Here is an 18,308-nt window from a genome sequence, read left to right on the forward strand (position 1 = left end):
TTTGGTTTCCGAGTAGTGGTCTGCTCAAACTCCTTCTGCACCAGAATACCCTGCAGGATAATACGTGGTTTATATTGTGCTATTGACAGAAAAAAAAGACAATGTTTTGGCAGGATTCTCTCCTAGATCAGTTCTGCGTCCTATACACTTCTGCGCAGGTGGGCACTGCACTCGTAAACACCTTAATAAATGGACGGATCCAACGGACACTCCCCCCTCCCGCGATGGATAGGAATCAACCCCAGCCTTAGTTGGAACACCCTGAACACGAGAAATCAAAGGCTTCACTATCTTGACAAAGGGATTGATGGTTTGTTTTGTTGATTGCATTATTTTTGTCTACATTTTTGGCTAATTCTCACGCTTTTTTTCATCCAAATACAGTCTTTTGATCGTTCCCTCACTGCTTTCGCGTAGTTGTCTGCTCAAACTCCCTCTGCACCCGAATACCCTGCAAGAGAATCCCCTCTCCGCTATCATCATCCCTACCAGGGTCCGACTTGTACGTCTTGACTGTGAGCTCATAGCCCTTCGTGTCGGGTCTCAGCTTAGCATCCGACGCCGTGGCTAGGTCTCCGAATCCTGAACTCTTCATCAATCCATCAGAGTCGGTCTCGTCGGGAAGTCGATAAAAGTCATCTCCCCTCGAGCTGCTGGTGTTGGAGTTGGATCTAGTGCCCTTGTTGGTATCCTCCCGCGACGCTAGCCCCTGGGCACTCCTGTCCCCCTTGGATCCGAAAGTAGGTCTTGAACCTGCGCGAACAGTTGACGCAATGCTGCTGAGTCCGGTAAACCGAGCAACGAGCTTCAGGACTGGCAACATGGTCGGTAGGTTCGCCGAGACAATGCCTGCCGACATCTCGATATCCGTCCAACCGACCGTCGGGGCGAGCGTATACGTAGGATCAGAGTTGCTGTAGGTGAAGAGGACGCTCGTTCGGTAGGCTGAGGCGAAGACGACGAAGAATCCGAGGGCGAAAGCAGTGGTGAGACCAATCTTTTCAGACCTGCCCAGTTGTAGCTTCCAGATGGGCGGCAGTGGCAGCATCAGGATGACGACGTCGGTGAAAATGGTGCTTGCGGCGTTGGCGATCCAGGTACCGACCTGGTTGATGCAGCGACCAGGAACATCCGGATACCAAAGCTTCTCGACGGGAATGCAGATAAAGATGAAGAGGAAGGTGATGCAGATGACCCAGGCAAAGACAAAAGTGCTGACGATCCAGGCCATCTTCTTGAAGTAGGGGACTCGGAAGATGCGGTAGTACATGAGCAGCAGGCTCAGCTTGGTCCAGCCAAGGTTCCAGGCGTAGAGCACTTCAGCCACCACCAACCACTTTGCCATCATGACAATGTCCTTGGGATCGACCTTATCGGCGTGGAGGCCCATACCGCACGAGTGCATGGCAAAGATGAAACCGACGACTACTAGATTCCACACCTAAAAGTGTGAGTCGTGACACTCATAACTGATGCAAAACTTTACTCACCATTGAGAATATGATGGTATAGTCATCCCACCATAGTTGCTGCGCCTTGAGATGTCGACTAAACAGTCGTAAGCCGACTGAAGCCAGTGCCAGGACCGTCATGCACACGACAACCTCGACAGTCCATGGTTGGATATTCTCAGGGTCAAAGCCCGGGAGACCAGGAAGCACAGAATCAGAAGGCATGTCTTTTCAACAATGAAACAACAAAGGAAAAACAATATTATCTGAAAAGAGAAAGAAACATGAACAATTTTTACGAGTGGGCCAACCTCTACTCTTGAATAACCTGCAAGTCAAGTTCGCCGAACCTGGCCTGACCTGAGAACTAGTTCGCCCCAAAGAAGCAACATCTGATTCTCTTTTTGCGACTCAGCAAGGGTCTGAATCAGTTCGTCCCTGCTCCGTGGCGCCGGTTCCATCGGTAAGCACTCTAAGCGGGCCGCTTTAACCAGAACGAGCTGGACAACGTTGCAAGTGCCGGTTGATGTGGTGGAGCCTTGCCTCGGCTTGTCGGCCGTAGGATGACTATGCTCGTACGTCCCTGAAACGAAACAAGATCCCAGATTCTCGAGTCTTTGCTGCAAGTTACTCCAAAGAACAGCAAAAAAGAAGCCTCTTCACGACGGTTTTCACACTCAATTCTCCAGTCTTTAACGGTACGGCCCGCTAAGACGTTGAAAACTAAACCCTCCACGGGAAGGAGAGGCCGTTTTTCTACGCGGGTCCGTCCCTCGGGTCCCATCCCTCCCGGAGCGGAACGGCGCCGCCCCCCTCGGAGCAGTTATCCTCTTCAGGCCTCGATCTGCCCACTACTTTACGGCGACACCAGAATCTGCTGCAAACCATTGTGTTGTTGCCCCTGGATGATCGTCGCACGCAACTACGCGGGCGCGAACAGACGCACGCACCAGTGTGGATTTTTGACCTAGGTAATGGAGTTGGTACATAGCGAGCTTAGCCCCAAGAGGAGAAGGGACATTTTCCTCGCTTTCTCCTCTCTCGTACCGTATACACTTTTTTCTTTTTCCTTCTTCAGACCAAGTCTTCGCTTGTTAGGAGATCTTCATCAACCAGTTATCAAACCATGGCCGCCAAAACTACAGTCGTTGTTCCCCACCTGGGCGGCATCAAGGCCGGCTACCGTCTCTCGGGCGATGCCGTCGACCCTAGCAAGCCTACCGTCGTCCTCGTCAACTCCATGTGCACCACCTCTTCCCTCTTTGACGCCCAGTTCAGCAGCAAGGCCCTGACCGACGCCGTTAACCTGCTCGCCATCGAGCCTCTTGGCCATGGCGCCACCTCGAGCCCCTCGGATCACTTCACCTACTGGGACTCGGCCATCATGAGTCTCCAGGTGCTCGAGGCCCTTGGCATCGACAAGGCCTTTGCCCTCGGCACCAGCCAAGGCGGCTGGATCGTCGTGCGTATGGCACTCCTGGCCCCTGAAAAGGTACGTCTCTTTTGTTACACGCCGGTTCTCCCGGGGACGGTTCCTAGTACAGAAGCGGAACTGGTAGCTCACCCACTTAGATCCTCGGCCTCCTGCCCCTCGGTACCTCTATGGACTACGAGTCTTCCGAGTCCCGCGAGAAGGGCTGCTGGGACCCCAAGACGTCGCTCCGCCCCTTCTACGAATCTTGGGATAGCGCTACTCCCACCCCAGACTTTGTCGTCGACCAAGTCTGGCGTGGCCTGGTCTCCTCCGTAGGCTTTGGCACCAACCCCTCAGCTGAAACACTCTCCTTCTGGGATGAAACCCTCAAGCAGGTGTACAGTGGTGATGAGGGCCGTAGGAAGCTCCGAACTGCCGTGGCCAACCTCCTCGAGCGTGATGGCCTGTTGCTCCGCCTTCGTGATGTCAAGTGCCCTGTCTACTGGCTTCAGGTATGTCACTCGTCGCTCATATCATATGATGGATCATATACTGACGCACACTTAGGGCCCCGAGGACCCTGTGTTCGGCAAGAATGTCCCTGTTGAGCATATCAAGCTCTTCACCTCTAGCCCCGAGGCTACCATTACCTTTGTTGATGGTGCCGGCCACTATCTGAGTGCGACCAGCCCCAAGGAGACCGAGGAGGCTATCCTGAAGATGGTCAAGAAGTACGCCTAGGGGATAAACCTTGTTGGATAGCTTGAATCATTAGCTTTGAATCTTTCCAAACCAAACAACCCATCATGTTTCCTCTCCATGCACTCCGTAATCACAACCTTATCATGGTACAATATGCCACTCAGCCGCGAAACCCAACTGCCGCTCCCTCTACCGCAACCCAAGCTACCCTTGTGAAACTCCCTCCGTTGTGGCGCGCGGGAGCTAGAAGCTTCCGCCGGAGACGGCGCCAAAGTCAATTCGTAGCCAAGTTTGGTCGCCGATGAGATCGTTCCTTGAATGTCTTTGTCCCTCAGATCAATACCCGTTTTGGCTATCAGAAACCGCGGACTGAATAACTTGATTCAAGTCGACAAGACGGAAAACTCGGAGTGTTCTGACCCCTTTTGCTACGACTCAAGTTGTTTGTCACCGTCGTGTCGCCATTCGCCACATCCAGAGAAAGGAGATTCAACAGCCCACAGTGGCCGGCTAATTCCGACTATTGACCCATTCATGGCAAATTCTTGACTCAAAACTGCAACCCTGCTGGTGTATGAGAACTAGTCTAGTTGTGAGAGAACTGGGTCTCATTGACTCGATTAACATGTCCAGCGGGGGACAAAAACACCAAACCTGGTTCAACCACAGGGCTCTGGATGCGAGTTCGGTGTTTTTTGTCCCCCGCTAGCATGTCTCCATTTTCTGTCTCTTGTCGTTGCAACGTTGTCAGGCCGGATCCCTGGCTTCTTAGTTGTCGGGTTATAGATAAAACCGTTCGGCGACTAATGTGTGGTGGTCATGCGTCAACGACGGCATTTGTACGGCAATAGCATGAGTCTTATTATTCCGCAGCTGATATACCGCGGGGCGTAACTTGACAAGACACGAATTCGGACTCCGGGCTGAGCTGAACATGAATTGAATATCCCTGCTCTAACCTCGGCACATATGCATGACAATGCATCCACTGAAAGCGCACTCTATGCTTCCGTATTACTATTACAGGCCTCAATGATTCCCCCAGACTTCTTTCAGATGCCATGAGACCGTCCATCTCCTTGAACAACTAGAACGCAATCCGTCGGTTCGAAGAGACCAATCCTCGGATGCCATTCTGCACTGCCTCAAAACGCATGAAGCTGCAGCTTTCGCTCTCCAAATGATTGATCAGCCCCGCCAACGTCGTAAACTCCTTGAAACACGACCGGTTTGGGCAGTGGTACAAGTTTTGTTGATGCCGTGGGGATTCAAGGTGTTGGTTGAGACTCGACAAGTGCCGAAACAAGGTGTGACAAAGGTAGCACTCGTACTGCCGGTACCGTGGGTTCCAGGCGAGTTGCGTCGCTTCGTAGGTAGTTGTACCATGCCATTCGAGAAACTTGTTTGAGATGTAGCCGTTTGGGTCACGTCGTCTGATTTCCCGGTAGAGTTGATCCCGATCAAGGGGTGCTCTCGGACAGCAACCGCGCTCAAGGTGATGGGTCACACCAGATGCAGTTCGGTAGTTGGCTCTGCAGAACGGGCAGACAACACCTCGTTGATCATCATGATGACGATGATGTCGAGGACGATGTCGAGAAGACCTGAGATGCTGATGCTGTTAGGTCTTTGAGTTTAGGGACAAGACATGGAGCGAACAAACCTGCTGCATATTGTTCCAGTTAGAAAACTCGCGCTCGCAATCAGAGCAGTAGAGATGATTGTTGATCTCGTGTTCTTTGCGATCTTCGTCATCATCAAAGTAACGGTCACACACTTCGCACTCAAACTCTGGCGCATCATGCCCTGTTGCCTCGCAGTGCTGCTCTCGGGCGTGCCATCCGGCAGGGAACTGCCTCTAGCAAGTTCCACAAAAGAAGACCATCTTGACGGAACGGACAAGTTTGAGGGAGTAGGCGAACAGTAGCTGCCACAACGTACAAGGTGAGGCGGAGAGAGCTTAAGGAGAAGAGGAGATGGAAGAGGAAAGGTGGGCAGGTGCAGAAGATGAGAGGGAGGAGAGCACGTGATGAGTAGCAACTCATGAAGCTGGCTGTATCCGAACCCAGAAGGAAGGAGGCACCGGGCCATGGACTTATCGATACCTGTGTAGTAATTCCTAGCTCTTGAGGCGTTTCGAGAGATCTTTCCAGAGAGGCATGCAATCTATAACTAGCGAATGTGGTCTTGCGCACCAACTGACGCAAGTCGAGATCCAATATCTCGTTCGCGGGGAGACATCCGTATGCCTACATACTTGGGGTCTGGCGACCAGGAGAAGCAATATCAATTTGCGGCTGATTAGAAATCTGTGGTTAACATGCCGGTAGATGGTAACAAGCGAGGGGCCAAGTTTCTAAGCTACATGGTGTTTTGGTCGAACATGGCAGCTGTTGTTCCATCCTGTCAACATATTCCAGCTCTAAAAAGGCCGGGACCCGAACTCGATAATCCTGTTTGATGACACAATATACTTGATATCTGTCTGTATCTGCGTGAAGCGAATGAATCTGCACGTTTCGCTCTCGAGATGGTTGATGAGTGCGGCTAGGGTGATAAACTCCTTGTGGCAGGTCTGAGATGGGCAATGATATAGCTTCTGCTGGTGTTTTGGTGATGCCAAGTGACTTCTCAGCCCGTAGAGGGTGCCGAATAACCGATGGCAGAGATAACATTCGAATGCTTCGCATTGGGAGTTCCACGCGTCTGTTGGGTTGACCTCGAAGATCCTGTCGCCGTACCACTCAAGAGCCTTGATTGAGATGACTCCGTTGGGATCACGCTCTCGGATCACTCGATACATCTTGTCGCGGTTCAAGGGAGCTCGAGGACAGGAACCGCCTTCAAGATGATAGACCAAGCCTGTGGCCGAGCCACAAGAGACTTCGCAGAATGGGCAGGTCACCCCGGAACCCAGATGTCGTCTTGATTTCAGGTGCTAAAAACATTAGCATTGGTGTCTATCTGCTTCACGAGAAATGCTGGTTCACCTGGCGGATGTTGTTCAAGTTTTGGAATTCGCGATTGCACTCGCCGCAGTAGAAGTGATGCCCAAACTCATGGTTCTTGACCTCTTGTAGTGTTGGCGCCCTGAAGTAGCACAAGCTGCATTCGGGAGCATCTGGGATCCAGTGGCTCTCTAGATCCATGTGATCGCGTCGGTCATGTTCGTCATCAAAATAGAAGCAACAGGTGTCACACTCGAATGCTGGAGGCGAGTGCCCCGTCGCCTGGCAATGCTGGTTCCGAGCCTTGCATCCCGAAGGGAACATTCTCTGGCAGGTGCCGCAATCGAAGATCATGATGGCTGGATGGATGAAGCGCCGCAATTGATCTAACAGAGCCTGTTCTCGAGAATTGATGGGCTAGAGGAATATCATGACTCAATTGTTCACGATAATGCCGATAGATGACCGAAGGGAGAAACAAGCCTCGACGCCAGGACGCGGCTCGGTGTGCTTTTCCCGGTGAGGCCGAAGTTAAAGCTGGACTGCACTATCATGGCGTCTCATATTGGAGACGAATCCTCCAAGCAAGAAGGCGATATCATGTTCCACGTGAGTTCTATTTGGCTAAAATAGTTCAAAGAGAGGAGCAAAAGCATCAAGATCTCGATAAACTAAAAAAGGCAGAGACATTGTGGTCAACATTCATTCTTTGATGGTTGCTAACAGTAGCGGTGTGGTGTGAAAGCTATTCTCGGTGAGCGGAATAATGAAAGGCCGAGCACGAGTCCATGTCAGTTCAACGCCAAGATCGGGATTTCAAGACTTGCACACACTGGGAGAAAGAGAATGTCCTAACCGATGCTGAGACTCCTCCGTGCTCACAGTCTCGTTTATGATCGTATATATGGCTAATATGCTATGTTAAATTTTGGCGTTCAAATCGCTGGGCTGGGTTCTTGTAGTGACAGCCACGTCTGGCACGGCTACCTACAGGATCTGCAGATACTCGATACGCAAGCCGAGCTGCTTGTCCAATCATGAATCCTTCATCGGGAAATACTGAGCACTACTTTCGCTTGCGGCAAGCCAATTGGGCGAGTGGCTTTTGGACCGCAATGACCATGGAGGATAAGAAGTGGGAAAGGCTGGATAGAGGTTGACATATCTTAAGCGAGTACTCGAATCATCAACTCTTCAACCCGAACACTCTCAACACCATGGGTTGATAAGCCTGGGGCTATGGCTCGGGAATATGCCGAGAGCTCCAGGGCTAGGTGCGGAGGTTCAACTCTTCACAGATAAGAACTCGACAAACTAGACCCATAACCTCGAGTGAGCAGCCATTACTGACCGTCTTGTTGAGAGACTGGGACGCCTTGCACACCGACATCAACTGGCTTCACAACTCTTATGAGACAGCATAAGCTGAAATGCACGATGCTCAGCACGCCGAGATATGTCGTTTGCCAACCATGTCGCCTGCCTGCAAACGACTCTATCGCACCGAATTACGGCCGCCTGTAGTGGCCCGTTCACTTGCCAGTGGACCATATGCTGTTTCACAGGCCTCATCTCCGCCTTTTTCTGCGTTGATATGGAGTCAACATGGAGTCCCCAGATGTCCGGATCACGTCACTTTGGAGTTTGCGGGCGCCGTGCGCAGTCGTGGTGAGGCCATCGCCAACCAGAGCCGCAATCACTCCCCGTGCCTTGCTCCGGATCCGCACTGATACGCCCGGGGAAGCTGGGAGAAAAATAGGGGCATGCGATATTTTATTCTCGAGGGCAAACGGGCCGTTTTTTTGCACCGGAGCTGTTCTGTTCTCCAGCGACAGGCATAAAAGTCCGAGTAACGGCCGGCCTCTCCACGGCCCCGGGTGGACCGTTGGGACGTCGGAGGTGACGCAAATGCCCAGTTTTTTTTCATGTCTCGGAGTCCGGCCATTGTTGGCTGTTTCTTGTCAGCTTGAGAAGTAGTTCATCGGCATATTCTTCTGATGACGGATGTCAATGGACGCTGACTATGTGAGGAGGAATGATCAGCCTGTGCAACACTGTCTCGCGTCACAGCGCGTTGAAGATCAATCCATGTCGGCACCTCCAGAAAAGCCAAGACACCTTCACCGTAATCCACTTGTAATGCCGAGACTCGTGTCTTGGACAAGAGTGTTCAACGGGCAGCTAAATTGCTTGGCCAAAAGCAACAATCCCCAGATTCTCGCGCGTGCGGTCAAGGACGAATGCACACCACTTCGACTGACGGACCTCGTGACTCGCAAGACCAGAACAGACAAAGAAACACCGGCTTCCATTCCAGATCGACATGGCTTGTGCGGAAATGGCACCGAGGCGATGCCGTCACCGAAATCTCTGTCGCTTAACATGACGACGGGTATCGGACTTTAAGCTTAAGTATGACATCATCGCTACCACTCACACACAGGATCTCCTGCGCAAGCTGAACTTTCCAGTTCCCACACAACCAACGACGTTGGCTTAGCCCCAGAAACCCCAGCATCCACTGCCCCCATTGAGGAGAAGCCAATAGGCCTGTCCAATCATGGCATCTTGAGAGGCCCTGCACAAGGGACCGCCCGCTTTCACAACTGCTGTCCAAGACTCCTTCGTGGAGCAAACCCCAGAGCCGGCTTCACCCCAAGCTTCTCCGGCGCCACTGACATCGGCCCTTTCTCGTCTCCGTTAGATGGCCAACAGCCACTTGGACCTCCGTTCCGCACTCCTTCCTGCTACGGTGACCTATACCAGTTCTTGGAGATCAGCGCCTGACACGACCATGGAGGAGATGCCTTCCCCCATGACGACTGCCAAGTTTAGCGAATGATGCTCGGTCACGGCCAACTTTGGCAGCTACTAGTCGGCCTCGCCGACTTTTGCAACGGGGGCAGGCAGGCTTGGAGCTGGGGCAGGCGTGCCTAAACTTTGTGCCCCCGGGGTTGTGATACACTCTCCACTTGCATGTCTTGAGGCAGACGTGTTTTCGGTCTTGGTATTAATAGACCCGCTCTCCCGCCTCCATCTTCTGGAATTGGGAACCAGATATTCATCTAGTCTTATTCTTCCTCCCAAGACATCAGCCGAGACACGTTGGATACAATGTTGGGCACAAAGTAGGTTCTGTCCCGCCTGTCTCGCCTGGGCATGGCTAACGGCATTGTTCTCCAGGTCCATCAAAGTCAACGGCGCCGACTGCGGTGCCGAGTCCATCATTTTGGGTGTCGTCACATCTATCGGCGGCTTCCTCTTCGGATACGATACCGGCCAGATTTCTGGAATGCTCCTCTTTGAGGATTTCATCAACCGATTCGCCCAAGGACCAGCAGATGACAAGAAATGGGTGCCTATCATCCAGTCCCTAGTCGTCTCTCTTATGAGCATCGGATGTCTACTTGGTTCTCTCTCTGGTGCCTAGTAAGTCTTGTCCCCCTGGATGGCTGACCCAACAACTTACACCACTATAGCACGGCGGATTGGTGGGGTCGACGGAAGAGCTTGACTTTCGGAGTCATCGTGTTTATCATTGGTAATGTCATCCAGATAACAGCGATGAACTCTTGGGTTCATATGATGATGGGTCGCTTTACCGCCGGTCTCGGTGTCGGTAACCTCTCGGTCGGCGTTCCCATGTTCCAGTCCGAGTGCTCTCCCCGCGAGATTCGAGGAGCCGTCGTCGCTTCATATCAGCTCATGATTACTATCGGTATTCTTGTCGCCAACATCATCAACTACGGCGTTCAGAACATTGGTGATTCCGACGCCTCTTGGAGAATCGTCATTGGCCTCGGAATTGCTTTCTCGCTCCCCCTCGGAATCGGTATCCTCTGCGTCCCCGAGTCCCCTAGATGGCTGGCATCTCGAGGCGATTGGAACAACGCTCGAACTTCAATGGCCCGTCTCCGTGGCATGAAGAACGACCCCAACAACAAGCTCGTCGAGGATGATCTCAACGAGATGCGAAAGATTCTCGACCAGGAGCGCAAGGCTGGCCAAGGAAGCTGGGCTGAATGCTTCGTGCCCAAGACTGAGATCCCCAAGCTCGTCTACCGCACCTTTCTCGGCATTGCGATCCATTTCCTGCAGCAATGGACTGGTGTCAACTACTTCTTCTACTTTGGTGCCACGATTTTCAAGTCTCTCGGCATCGATTCTATCTTGACGCAGCTGATCCTTGGCGCTGTCAACGTTGTCATGACCTTTTACGGCCTCTACGTGGTAGAGAAGTACGGAAGACGCTGGCCCTTGTTCATCGGTGCTCTTTGGCAGTCCGCCTGGCTCCTGATCTTCGCTAGCGTTGGAACTGCCATTGATCCCGCAGAGAACCGCACCGTGGGCATCATCATGATCGTCGCGTCGTGCATGTTTATCGCTTCGTTTGCAGGTACATGGGGTCCTATTGCTTGGGTCGTTATTGGCGAGTCATTCCCTCTGCGCACTCGTGCGAAGCAAGCTTCTCTTGCTACTGCTAGCAACTGGCTTGGAAACTGTAAGTCTCAGTGGTCTGTGCTATTCGACGTTATTCTAACCACTCCTCACAGTCATGATTGCGTTCCTTACTCCTCTTGCCGTGGATGGAATTAAATACGCCTATGGTTTTGTCTTTTGCGGAACAAACCTGGCCGCTGCGGTTATTGTCTGGTTCTTCCTCTACGAATCGCGGATGCTCAGTCTGGAGAACGTCGATCTCATGTACGGCCAAGATATCAAGCCTTGGAACAGCTCTAAGTGGACTCCTCCTGGCTATATCACACGAGAGCAGAGGGACGAGTCTTATTTCCGTCGCATGAGCACCGTCGGTGGCGGAGAAAAGTCCAGGAACAGCGATGTCTCGCACTCTGGCGGAGATTCTCGGGAAGAATATGTGTAAAGATTAAAAGTAGGCATCAGATGCAGGTGTTTGGCGCATTACTTATGGCGGAATTGTCATTACATTCTTATAGGAGAGCAGGCCTGTCGAGTTGAGCCGCTTATGAATAACGAGGAGTGTGCCTCATTACATTACTTGCCAAACATTATTATACCAACATGATCCATCAATCATCTTCTCTCAACCTTGTGCTTTTGCCCACTTTCCCTAACAATTTACCTGGACCTGGCTCTTCCAAGCTCAATCACGCGGACAATGTCACCACCGAATCATCAGAATGGCGTACGCGATCCTTGCATTAGACCGAAAACTCACTTCCAAGAGTGCTGTTACGGGCATACTCCCTCTGTAAACACTGAGGACTCGGCTGACGAGCGCCGAGACAAGTCAGTCTGGGCTAGATGTTGGGTGACAGGGTTTTTGCTCAAACCGAAGGCGGATGCGCAGAGGCCGTAGAGGTGATGGCTTATTGAATGTCCAAGCCCGTAATGGTAGGTGCACCTTCGCGAGAGGAATACAACACTTGTGGCACGTCCAGAGAAGAGTGTCGTTTGAAAAGTCTATTTCAGTGGCATTTATGCCGGGTATCAATGTCTTTCGCCTGCCAGTACCTATACATCAATCATCATCCCCATCCAACCCAGCCCTATATGTATGTACCATGCCCTCGAAATATCCAGCTCAGCTCTGCTTCTTCTGTTCCCATGCAATCCCGTATCCTGAAACAGGGTGTAAGATCTGCCCTCTTAGAAATAGATGCCGCAAGGCAGTTCCAGCAAATATGGTCTTGTCGGGATCAAGCTTACATATCGATACTCTGACGTCGGGTCGCCCCTGTGTCATGACCACGCTGGTCCAGGCATTTATCACCCTCTGGTCGACTTTGGTGATGTGAGTGCTGAGCCCGGTAATCTCAGTGACGGTGTCCCTAACACGATATCGAAACACGGAGGCCATCCCTTCAGCCCCTCTCCAGAGCTCCAGAAGGTGCAGCTTTGGCATCTTCATGGCTGCATTGGCCGCCGCGCAGAGGAGTCCGTTGATCCGGCTTCTCGACGATGACTTGAGGGTTCGGGAGGTAGGGTCTTCATGTTCTCCCAAGTAGTGGTGCACTCTGTCTGCGATGTCCGGAACGGCTAGAAAAAGTCCTCGGCGTCGATGAAGAATGAGACGGAGATGCTCTCGAGGTGTCTGCCGTAGTTCCGTTTTGGCTGTGTTATTTCCGTTGGGTTGCTCAGAAGTCTACCCCCACCCCCCTTCTTCGAGCCCTTGACCAAGCCGTAGACCCGTAGATGCTTTGCCAAATCGATGGTGTTGACGTCCTTGGATGACCACACGTGGAAGATGTTGACTTTGTCTCCGTACAAAGACAATGTCTTGATAGACGCCGGCAAGGCCAAGATGAAAACCTTAGCAAACCCGGCCTAGAGTGTCTCTTCTCCAGCGTCCACGCACCAGCACCTTTCGATCTTCGGGCTCAGTTGACCCATCGAGGGCCGGGCTGCAACTATAATAAAGAACAGATCTTCAACACATCATAACATCATGACCCGATGTTAACACAGTGGCCTTTTTTGAAACCTTATGCTGCAATAGCAGAAGAGTCACACCTGCGGTACCGCTACTGTTCAATGACAAAAGTTGCTCAAGGTTGCGCAGGCTCGACAATGTTTCGATGAGTGAGGCCGGTGAGATTTGTCGAAACTGCGACCGACGGATCAAGAATTTGGTGATGAATGAAATACTTGGGATGTTTGGTGCTTCGTCATTTCGAATTGGGGACATGTCCTCTTGCTCGTGAAAGTTGAACTCGCGGGGCTTCCATCTGAACAAGTTAGCCACGGTTCGATCCCGCATCTGCGTCCCAAACATACCGCCAAGTTTCTTGTAAGCCTTTAAATAAGGCGCGTAAACATCTCCAGATGACTCATATGGCTCGATAGAGTTGGTTTCCAGTTACTCCTGGTACATCTCGACGTCTCTCTCAAAAAAGTCATCCCGCACAGGTTTCCCCCTGTCGCTTGGGGAATGGGCACTCAGCTCGAGATTTAAGCCCGCTCATGGCTGCAATCATGATCCTGTTCAGGGCCCTGCTCAAGAGCCTCCTCAACAACCTGCTCAAGGACCTGCTTGGAACCCTGCTTCTTCCCATTTCGCGAGGACTTCCCAGAGGTCAAATATTGACGTGGTAAAGATCCTGTCAGCTTTCCAGAGGTGCTTGACGTGACTTCTTCTCCCACCTCGGACGATAATGTCGAAATCTTCAATGTCGTATTGGCTGATGATCAGGTGTCGAGATGTCCTGACTTCGAAGAATTCTTCCCAGTGCTTGTTGACGCATGCGAAGGGGGCGAGATCTCTAGACGGCGCGAGCTCAGAAAAGACCATTTGCTGGATTTCTTGTGGGAAGGAGTAAAAAGACAGCATCTTGCTGGGATGGTGGCCGCGAGGCAAATGATGGGGAATGGGATAGGCCGGGAAGAAATATGCCGGTGATATTGACGAGGCTTCGAAACCTTTCCGGGCCAAAAGATGGTGAAAAGGGGCGTGAGGATGGCCGCAAAGCCGAGGGATTCGATGAATCACACCCCAGAAGCTTCTATCAGGTCGGAGAAGCGTGTCTCTTGTTCGATCTGTTCTTTATTATAGTTGCAGCCCGGCCCTCGATGGGTTAACTGAGCCCTCAGATCGTGTCTCTTGTTCAAAAGGCCCACAAGCCGAAAAATCGAATGATGAGGAAAATCAGGGAGGCAGCAGCCCATAGGGCGAGAAGGTCGATGCTGCACCCTGATGACCGGTCAAAACGAGAAGTTCGATTTCCACCCCAGAGGCTTCTTTCAAGTCGGAGAAGGAGGCTTTTCTCATGCTCACGAGGCCCACACGCCGAAATATCAAGTGCTTGGAAAAACCAAGAGGCACCCGCAGCAGCCCATAGGGCGAGAAGGTCGATATGGTATGACGAATGGAGGAAGAACCACCAAGTTCAAAGAAGGCACCAAAGGCGCCCGTCCATAGGGCGAGAAGGTCGATGCACCTCAGTGCTGGGGAAAGGTGGAGGTTCGAGATTTTATATCCGAGAAGCTTCTTTCACGTCCGGAGATGACTTCCTGCAGGTCAACGTGGTTTGTGTTGTTAACAGCGTTACGACCAGAGCGATGGGTGCGAGGCTGGCGACGAGGTTCCCAGCGCGTGAGCATGCCATTGTGATAGGCATGGTTATAGTTGCAGTGATTCCCGTTGCGGTAACGGGAAGGCGAGTGGATGTTAGCACCATGGCGAGAGGTCATAGCGGGCGAGTCCGATAACGAGGCGTATCTCTTGCTCCCAAGGCCCACGCGCCGAAATTTCAAGCCCTTGGAAGAATCAACGAGGCACACCGACCAGCCCCTAGGGCGAGAAGGTCGATGCGCCTTGGTTTATATAAAGCCCTGTTTGCAGTCTCAGCAATCGCGGTGGCGATGAGATCTGGTTCTGTGGGAGTTACCGTGTGCGACTGGGCGGCATCATGACCAAGCTGGAGCGCGTATCGAGCCAGGAAGGCGACGTTGTCTTCGACGTCTCAGATGTCAAAACACATTCCGAGAGGCCCTTGTACAAGATAGCCACCGACTGGGGAAAGGTGGGAGGTTCGAGATTTTATATCTGAGAAGCTTCTTTGCCGTCGGACAGGGTGACATATCTCTTATTTAAGAGGCGCACACGCCGAAAAATCAAGCGCTTGGAAAAATCAAAGAGGCACACCGACCAGCCCGTAGGGCGAGAAGGTCGATGTGCCCCAGTGACGAATGATCGAAGAGCAGCCAAGTTCAAAGAAGGCACCAAAGCAACAGCCCATAGGGCGAGAAGGTCGATCATATCCGAGAAGCTTCTTTCAAGTCGGAAAAGCGTGTCTCTTTTTCAAGAGGCACACCGACCAGCCCATAGGGCGAGAAGGTTGACGTGCCCTGGTGACGAATGAAGAGCAACCAAGTTCCCCTCTTGATATGATTCCACACCAGACGAAACCGAAAAGACGACCAACATATGAAAAGGCTAGCCCGAGCCATGAAGAGGCCAAAGAGGCACACCGACCAGCCCATAGGGCGAGAAGGTCGATGTGCCCCAGTGACAAATGAGCAAGAGCTGACAAGTTCAAAGAAGGCACCATAGCAGCCCGCCGATGCGCCCTAGTGACGAGGAAAGGCGAGAAGCTCGAGATTTCACATCCGCGAGGTTTCTGTCAGTCGGAGAAGCGTGTCTCTTTTTCAAGAGGCGCACCGACCAGCCCGCCCATAGGGCGAGAAGGTCGATACGCCCTATGACGAAGAAATGAAGAGCCGGCGAGTTCAAAGAAGGCACCAAAGCTCACCAATAGAAGCTAGCCATTCCGTGCGCTGCCACTGATCAAGCTTGAAGAAGAGGCCCGAGATCGCAGGGAGACGTGACGCTGGATATGTGATTGGGGCGAGGGTCTCAAAGGTGGGTTGAAATGATATATACCCAGGCAGGGAGGGTTCTTGTTCTGTCGTTGTGGTGGAGGCGAGCCTTGTCGTGATCGATGCATCGCTGCATGATGTGCATGGTGAAGAGAGAGGTGATATTATCCTGGGGCAGAAAGGGTGAGGGAACAGAATTGGGAGGCATTTTTTTGGTCACGATGGAGATTTTGTGCGCTCTTTGGAAATCTCATCGTGCACCTGGCTAGCAGTGCCAACGGCCGACGCGAGCTGGCGCCATCCTCAGAGTCCCACGCCAACAGGGGCTGATTAGAGATTTCGAATGGTGGCAAAGCTCATATAAAGACCCTGAATTCATAGACACTACGCCCCAAATCACAGAAGCAAGCCAAGGAGCAAGCGGAGACTCCCGCCGCCAAGGCCCAGAAGGAAAAGGAGATAGACGAGACATAAGCTGGTCAAGGTAATGGTGAGGTCAATTGAGCCTATGGATATCTCGGGGCTGGGAAAGGACACCGAGACTACCTATAACTCGATGCCCGAATTCGAGCCACATAGTTTATGCTTCATCTACTCTACAGTTTTTCTAACGACATTACATCTTCATCCAAGACACCAAGTATGTTGCGTGACGGCCGTGTATAGTGTCAGTGAGTGTGGCTTCAACAATAAATCGCCCACTATCCATATTAAAACGCCTTTGGTGCATGACAGTGTAAACATTAAAAACACTGTCAGCGTCTGACTGCACATATCAACCGCCAAGTCAGTGAATGCAAACGCATCTACCCACACCCCTAACACCCGCCCTTTGTTTGCTTCCCTCCCGTTTCTCCAAGTGAATTCCCGTCTTAGCGTCTTCAAGAAACCTGCCAATGAATGCTTCGTGCCACATTGATTACATACGTACCTTTGTTGTGAACAAAGAGATCAAGACCCCCAACATCTTCTACTCTTTAACTTTTCCATCAACTTTAATTGTGCATATATGTCTCTTTAAACGTTTTTGCATCAAAGTAAAAAACAAAGCATCACTTCGAGAGAGATGACTCCATGTTCACATGAGTCGCTTTACACCGACTGTACCGCCATCGCGGACCGAATCGGATTCAAGAGACCCTCCCTCGAGAGACGTCTTCTCGCGGCCTCCACCTTGGGTAAGAGAAGAAGGGACACTTTCCCAATTCCTGAAGATGCCATGATGAACGAGGAGACGTTTCCTGGGCCTTTGGTGCTACCGTCCGACTTTATGACCCAGCTCAACCACGACATACCGTTGTATCACCAAAGCTGCAAGGTATGGCGCGGATACACGAGAAACGAAGTCGATGAAGACAGAAGCAAGATCTTTGTTCTTCCTCCACCCATCTTTAGCGAACCTATTGGAGAGGATAGCGATTATTGGGATAAGCCTATCGTGCCAGAGTCAGACACTGGTCCTGAGTTACCAAAGTGGACAGCTTCATCGGCTCAGTTGAAAGACTTGAACGATTACCTCGCGGCGTTTTACCATCCTATGACTATTCAGCAGTCTCGGATGCAGCTCAAGTGGCGCCCATACAAAGGCAACCCGCCAAAGGAGGGACAGACATATATCGGCCTAGAGGTCCCAACCGTCCGCGACTTCTTCCTCATCAGATACCGTCCAGGAAAAGATGGCGTCTCACGTATGCAGGTCCACGGCCCCGACCTCCTAGACGCCGTTTTGAACAGAATGCCTCCCAAAGCACACGCAACTGTTCTTCTGGTTGACTTTGACTTGTACGATCTCAGCGATGATGAAAATAACAACTTTACTGTCACGAAAGCATATGGCGGCTCCCGGATCGTCCTCGTGTCTACGTTCCGCTTACATCCCGCCCTGGACGAGATGCAAGATATTGATCGAGAGCACATGTGGCCTGCTAGCCATTGCAAGGTCTACGCCGATGACTTGATTGCTCAGGAGGAAGAGATCCAGACGACGAAGCGACCTAAGATGTCAAACGACGAGCCCCTCGACTCCGACAAACCCCCCAAGTCTATTTCGGCACTCCCCGCTGCGATTGAAGCATACAAGGAAGCCCCCGAGCCAAAGACCATTGACGAACTGACCGGGGTGTGGCTCGCCCGTGTCGCTTTTGCAGTCTCTCGTGGATTAGGCTACTGCTTCGGCATGGAACACTGCACCTACTACGCATGCATCATGCAAGGCGTCTCCAGCACCAGACAACAGAGCCACATCCCTCCATACCTTTGCCCTATTTGCACGACCAAGTTGTCATGGGAGCTCGGCCCTCTCCTCGGCAGCGGATCGAAGATCAACCTCCAGCGCCGCTGGGTAGAGGAGCAGGCCACAGCCCTCAAGGAGTTTTGCGGAGAGCGAAACAATATCGCTCAATTTTCTGCATTTGAGGCCTGGCTGGGAAAGAGAATCGAGGATATCGAGAAGGAATAGCTCACGTATTGAGAGTTTTGAGCTGCATCTGGGGTTGG

The 18,308-nt window shown here is 52.0% G+C and overlaps 7 protein-coding genes across 7 annotated transcripts; 3 read left to right on the forward strand and 4 right to left on the reverse strand.

Moving 5' to 3' along the window:
* Positions 1-400: 400 nt before the first annotated feature.
* On the reverse strand, positions 401-1,676 carry NECHADRAFT_32592 (uncharacterized protein; the record flags this gene model as incomplete). Its single annotated transcript, XM_003046366.1, has 2 exons — positions 401-1,441; positions 1,491-1,676. The coding sequence occupies 2 exons, from the start codon at positions 1,674-1,676 to the stop codon at positions 401-403; spliced, it is 1,227 nt and encodes a 408-aa protein (XP_003046412.1).
* A 901-nt stretch (positions 1,677-2,577) lies between these two features.
* On the forward strand, positions 2,578-3,606 carry NECHADRAFT_90757 (uncharacterized protein; the record flags this gene model as incomplete). The annotated part of the gene is made up of 3 exons (XM_003045804.1): positions 2,578-2,943; positions 3,024-3,377; positions 3,433-3,606. The coding sequence occupies 3 exons, from the start codon at positions 2,578-2,580 to the stop codon at positions 3,604-3,606; spliced, it is 894 nt and encodes a 297-aa protein (XP_003045850.1).
* Positions 3,607-4,654: 1,048 nt separating this feature from the next.
* NECHADRAFT_32278 (uncharacterized protein) lies at positions 4,655-5,401 on the reverse strand (the record flags this gene model as incomplete). The annotated part of the gene is made up of 2 exons (XM_003046367.1): positions 4,655-5,179; positions 5,231-5,401. Coding segments are annotated over 2 exons (696 nt in total), but the record flags the coding sequence as incomplete, so codon positions are not given.
* A 588-nt stretch (positions 5,402-5,989) lies between these two features.
* NECHADRAFT_90758 (uncharacterized protein) lies at positions 5,990-6,869 on the reverse strand (the record flags this gene model as incomplete). The annotated part of the gene is made up of 2 exons (XM_003046368.1): positions 5,990-6,505; positions 6,558-6,869. The coding sequence occupies 2 exons, from the start codon at positions 6,867-6,869 to the stop codon at positions 5,990-5,992; spliced, it is 828 nt and encodes a 275-aa protein (XP_003046414.1).
* Positions 6,870-9,567: 2,698 nt separating this feature from the next.
* NECHADRAFT_57887 (uncharacterized protein) lies at positions 9,568-11,579 on the forward strand. Its single transcript, XM_003045805.1, has 4 exons — positions 9,568-9,643; positions 9,699-9,944; positions 9,995-11,016; positions 11,069-11,579. Exons 1-4 carry the CDS (start codon positions 9,630-9,632, stop codon positions 11,395-11,397), a joined length of 1,611 nt encoding a protein of 536 aa, XP_003045851.1. The 5' UTR covers positions 9,568-9,629; the 3' UTR covers positions 11,398-11,579.
* Positions 11,580-12,078: 499 nt separating this feature from the next.
* On the reverse strand, positions 12,079-13,269 carry NECHADRAFT_76118 (uncharacterized protein; the record flags this gene model as incomplete). The annotated part of the gene is made up of 4 exons (XM_003046369.1): positions 12,079-12,608; positions 12,644-12,821; positions 12,853-12,898; positions 12,932-13,269. 4 exons carry the CDS (start codon positions 13,267-13,269, stop codon positions 12,079-12,081), a joined length of 1,092 nt encoding a protein of 363 aa, XP_003046415.1.
* A 3,609-nt stretch (positions 13,270-16,878) lies between these two features.
* Positions 16,879-18,270, forward strand: NECHADRAFT_76119 (uncharacterized protein; the record flags this gene model as incomplete). Its single annotated transcript, XM_003045806.1, has 1 exon — positions 16,879-18,270. One exon carries the CDS (start codon positions 16,879-16,881, stop codon positions 18,268-18,270), a length of 1,392 nt encoding a protein of 463 aa, XP_003045852.1.
* Between the last annotated feature and the right edge of the window lie 38 nt (positions 18,271-18,308).

Source organism: Fusarium vanettenii (assembly GCF_000151355.1).
Source record: "Fusarium vanettenii 77-13-4 chromosome 2 genomic scaffold NECHAsca_18_chr2_1_0, whole genome shotgun sequence".
Taxonomy (NCBI): Eukaryota; Fungi; Ascomycota; class Sordariomycetes; order Hypocreales; family Nectriaceae; genus Fusarium; species Fusarium vanettenii.

Excerpts from the sequence above, each read along its gene's own strand:
- NECHADRAFT_57887 (XM_003045805.1), top strand. Across the intron at positions 9,945-9,994 it reads GGTTCTCTCTCTGGTGCCTA|CACGGCGGATTGGTGGGGTC; the intron begins GTAAGTCTTGTC and ends ACACCACTATAG. Across the intron at positions 11,017-11,068 it reads TAGCAACTGGCTTGGAAACT|TCATGATTGCGTTCCTTACT; the intron begins GTAAGTCTCAGT and ends CACTCCTCACAG.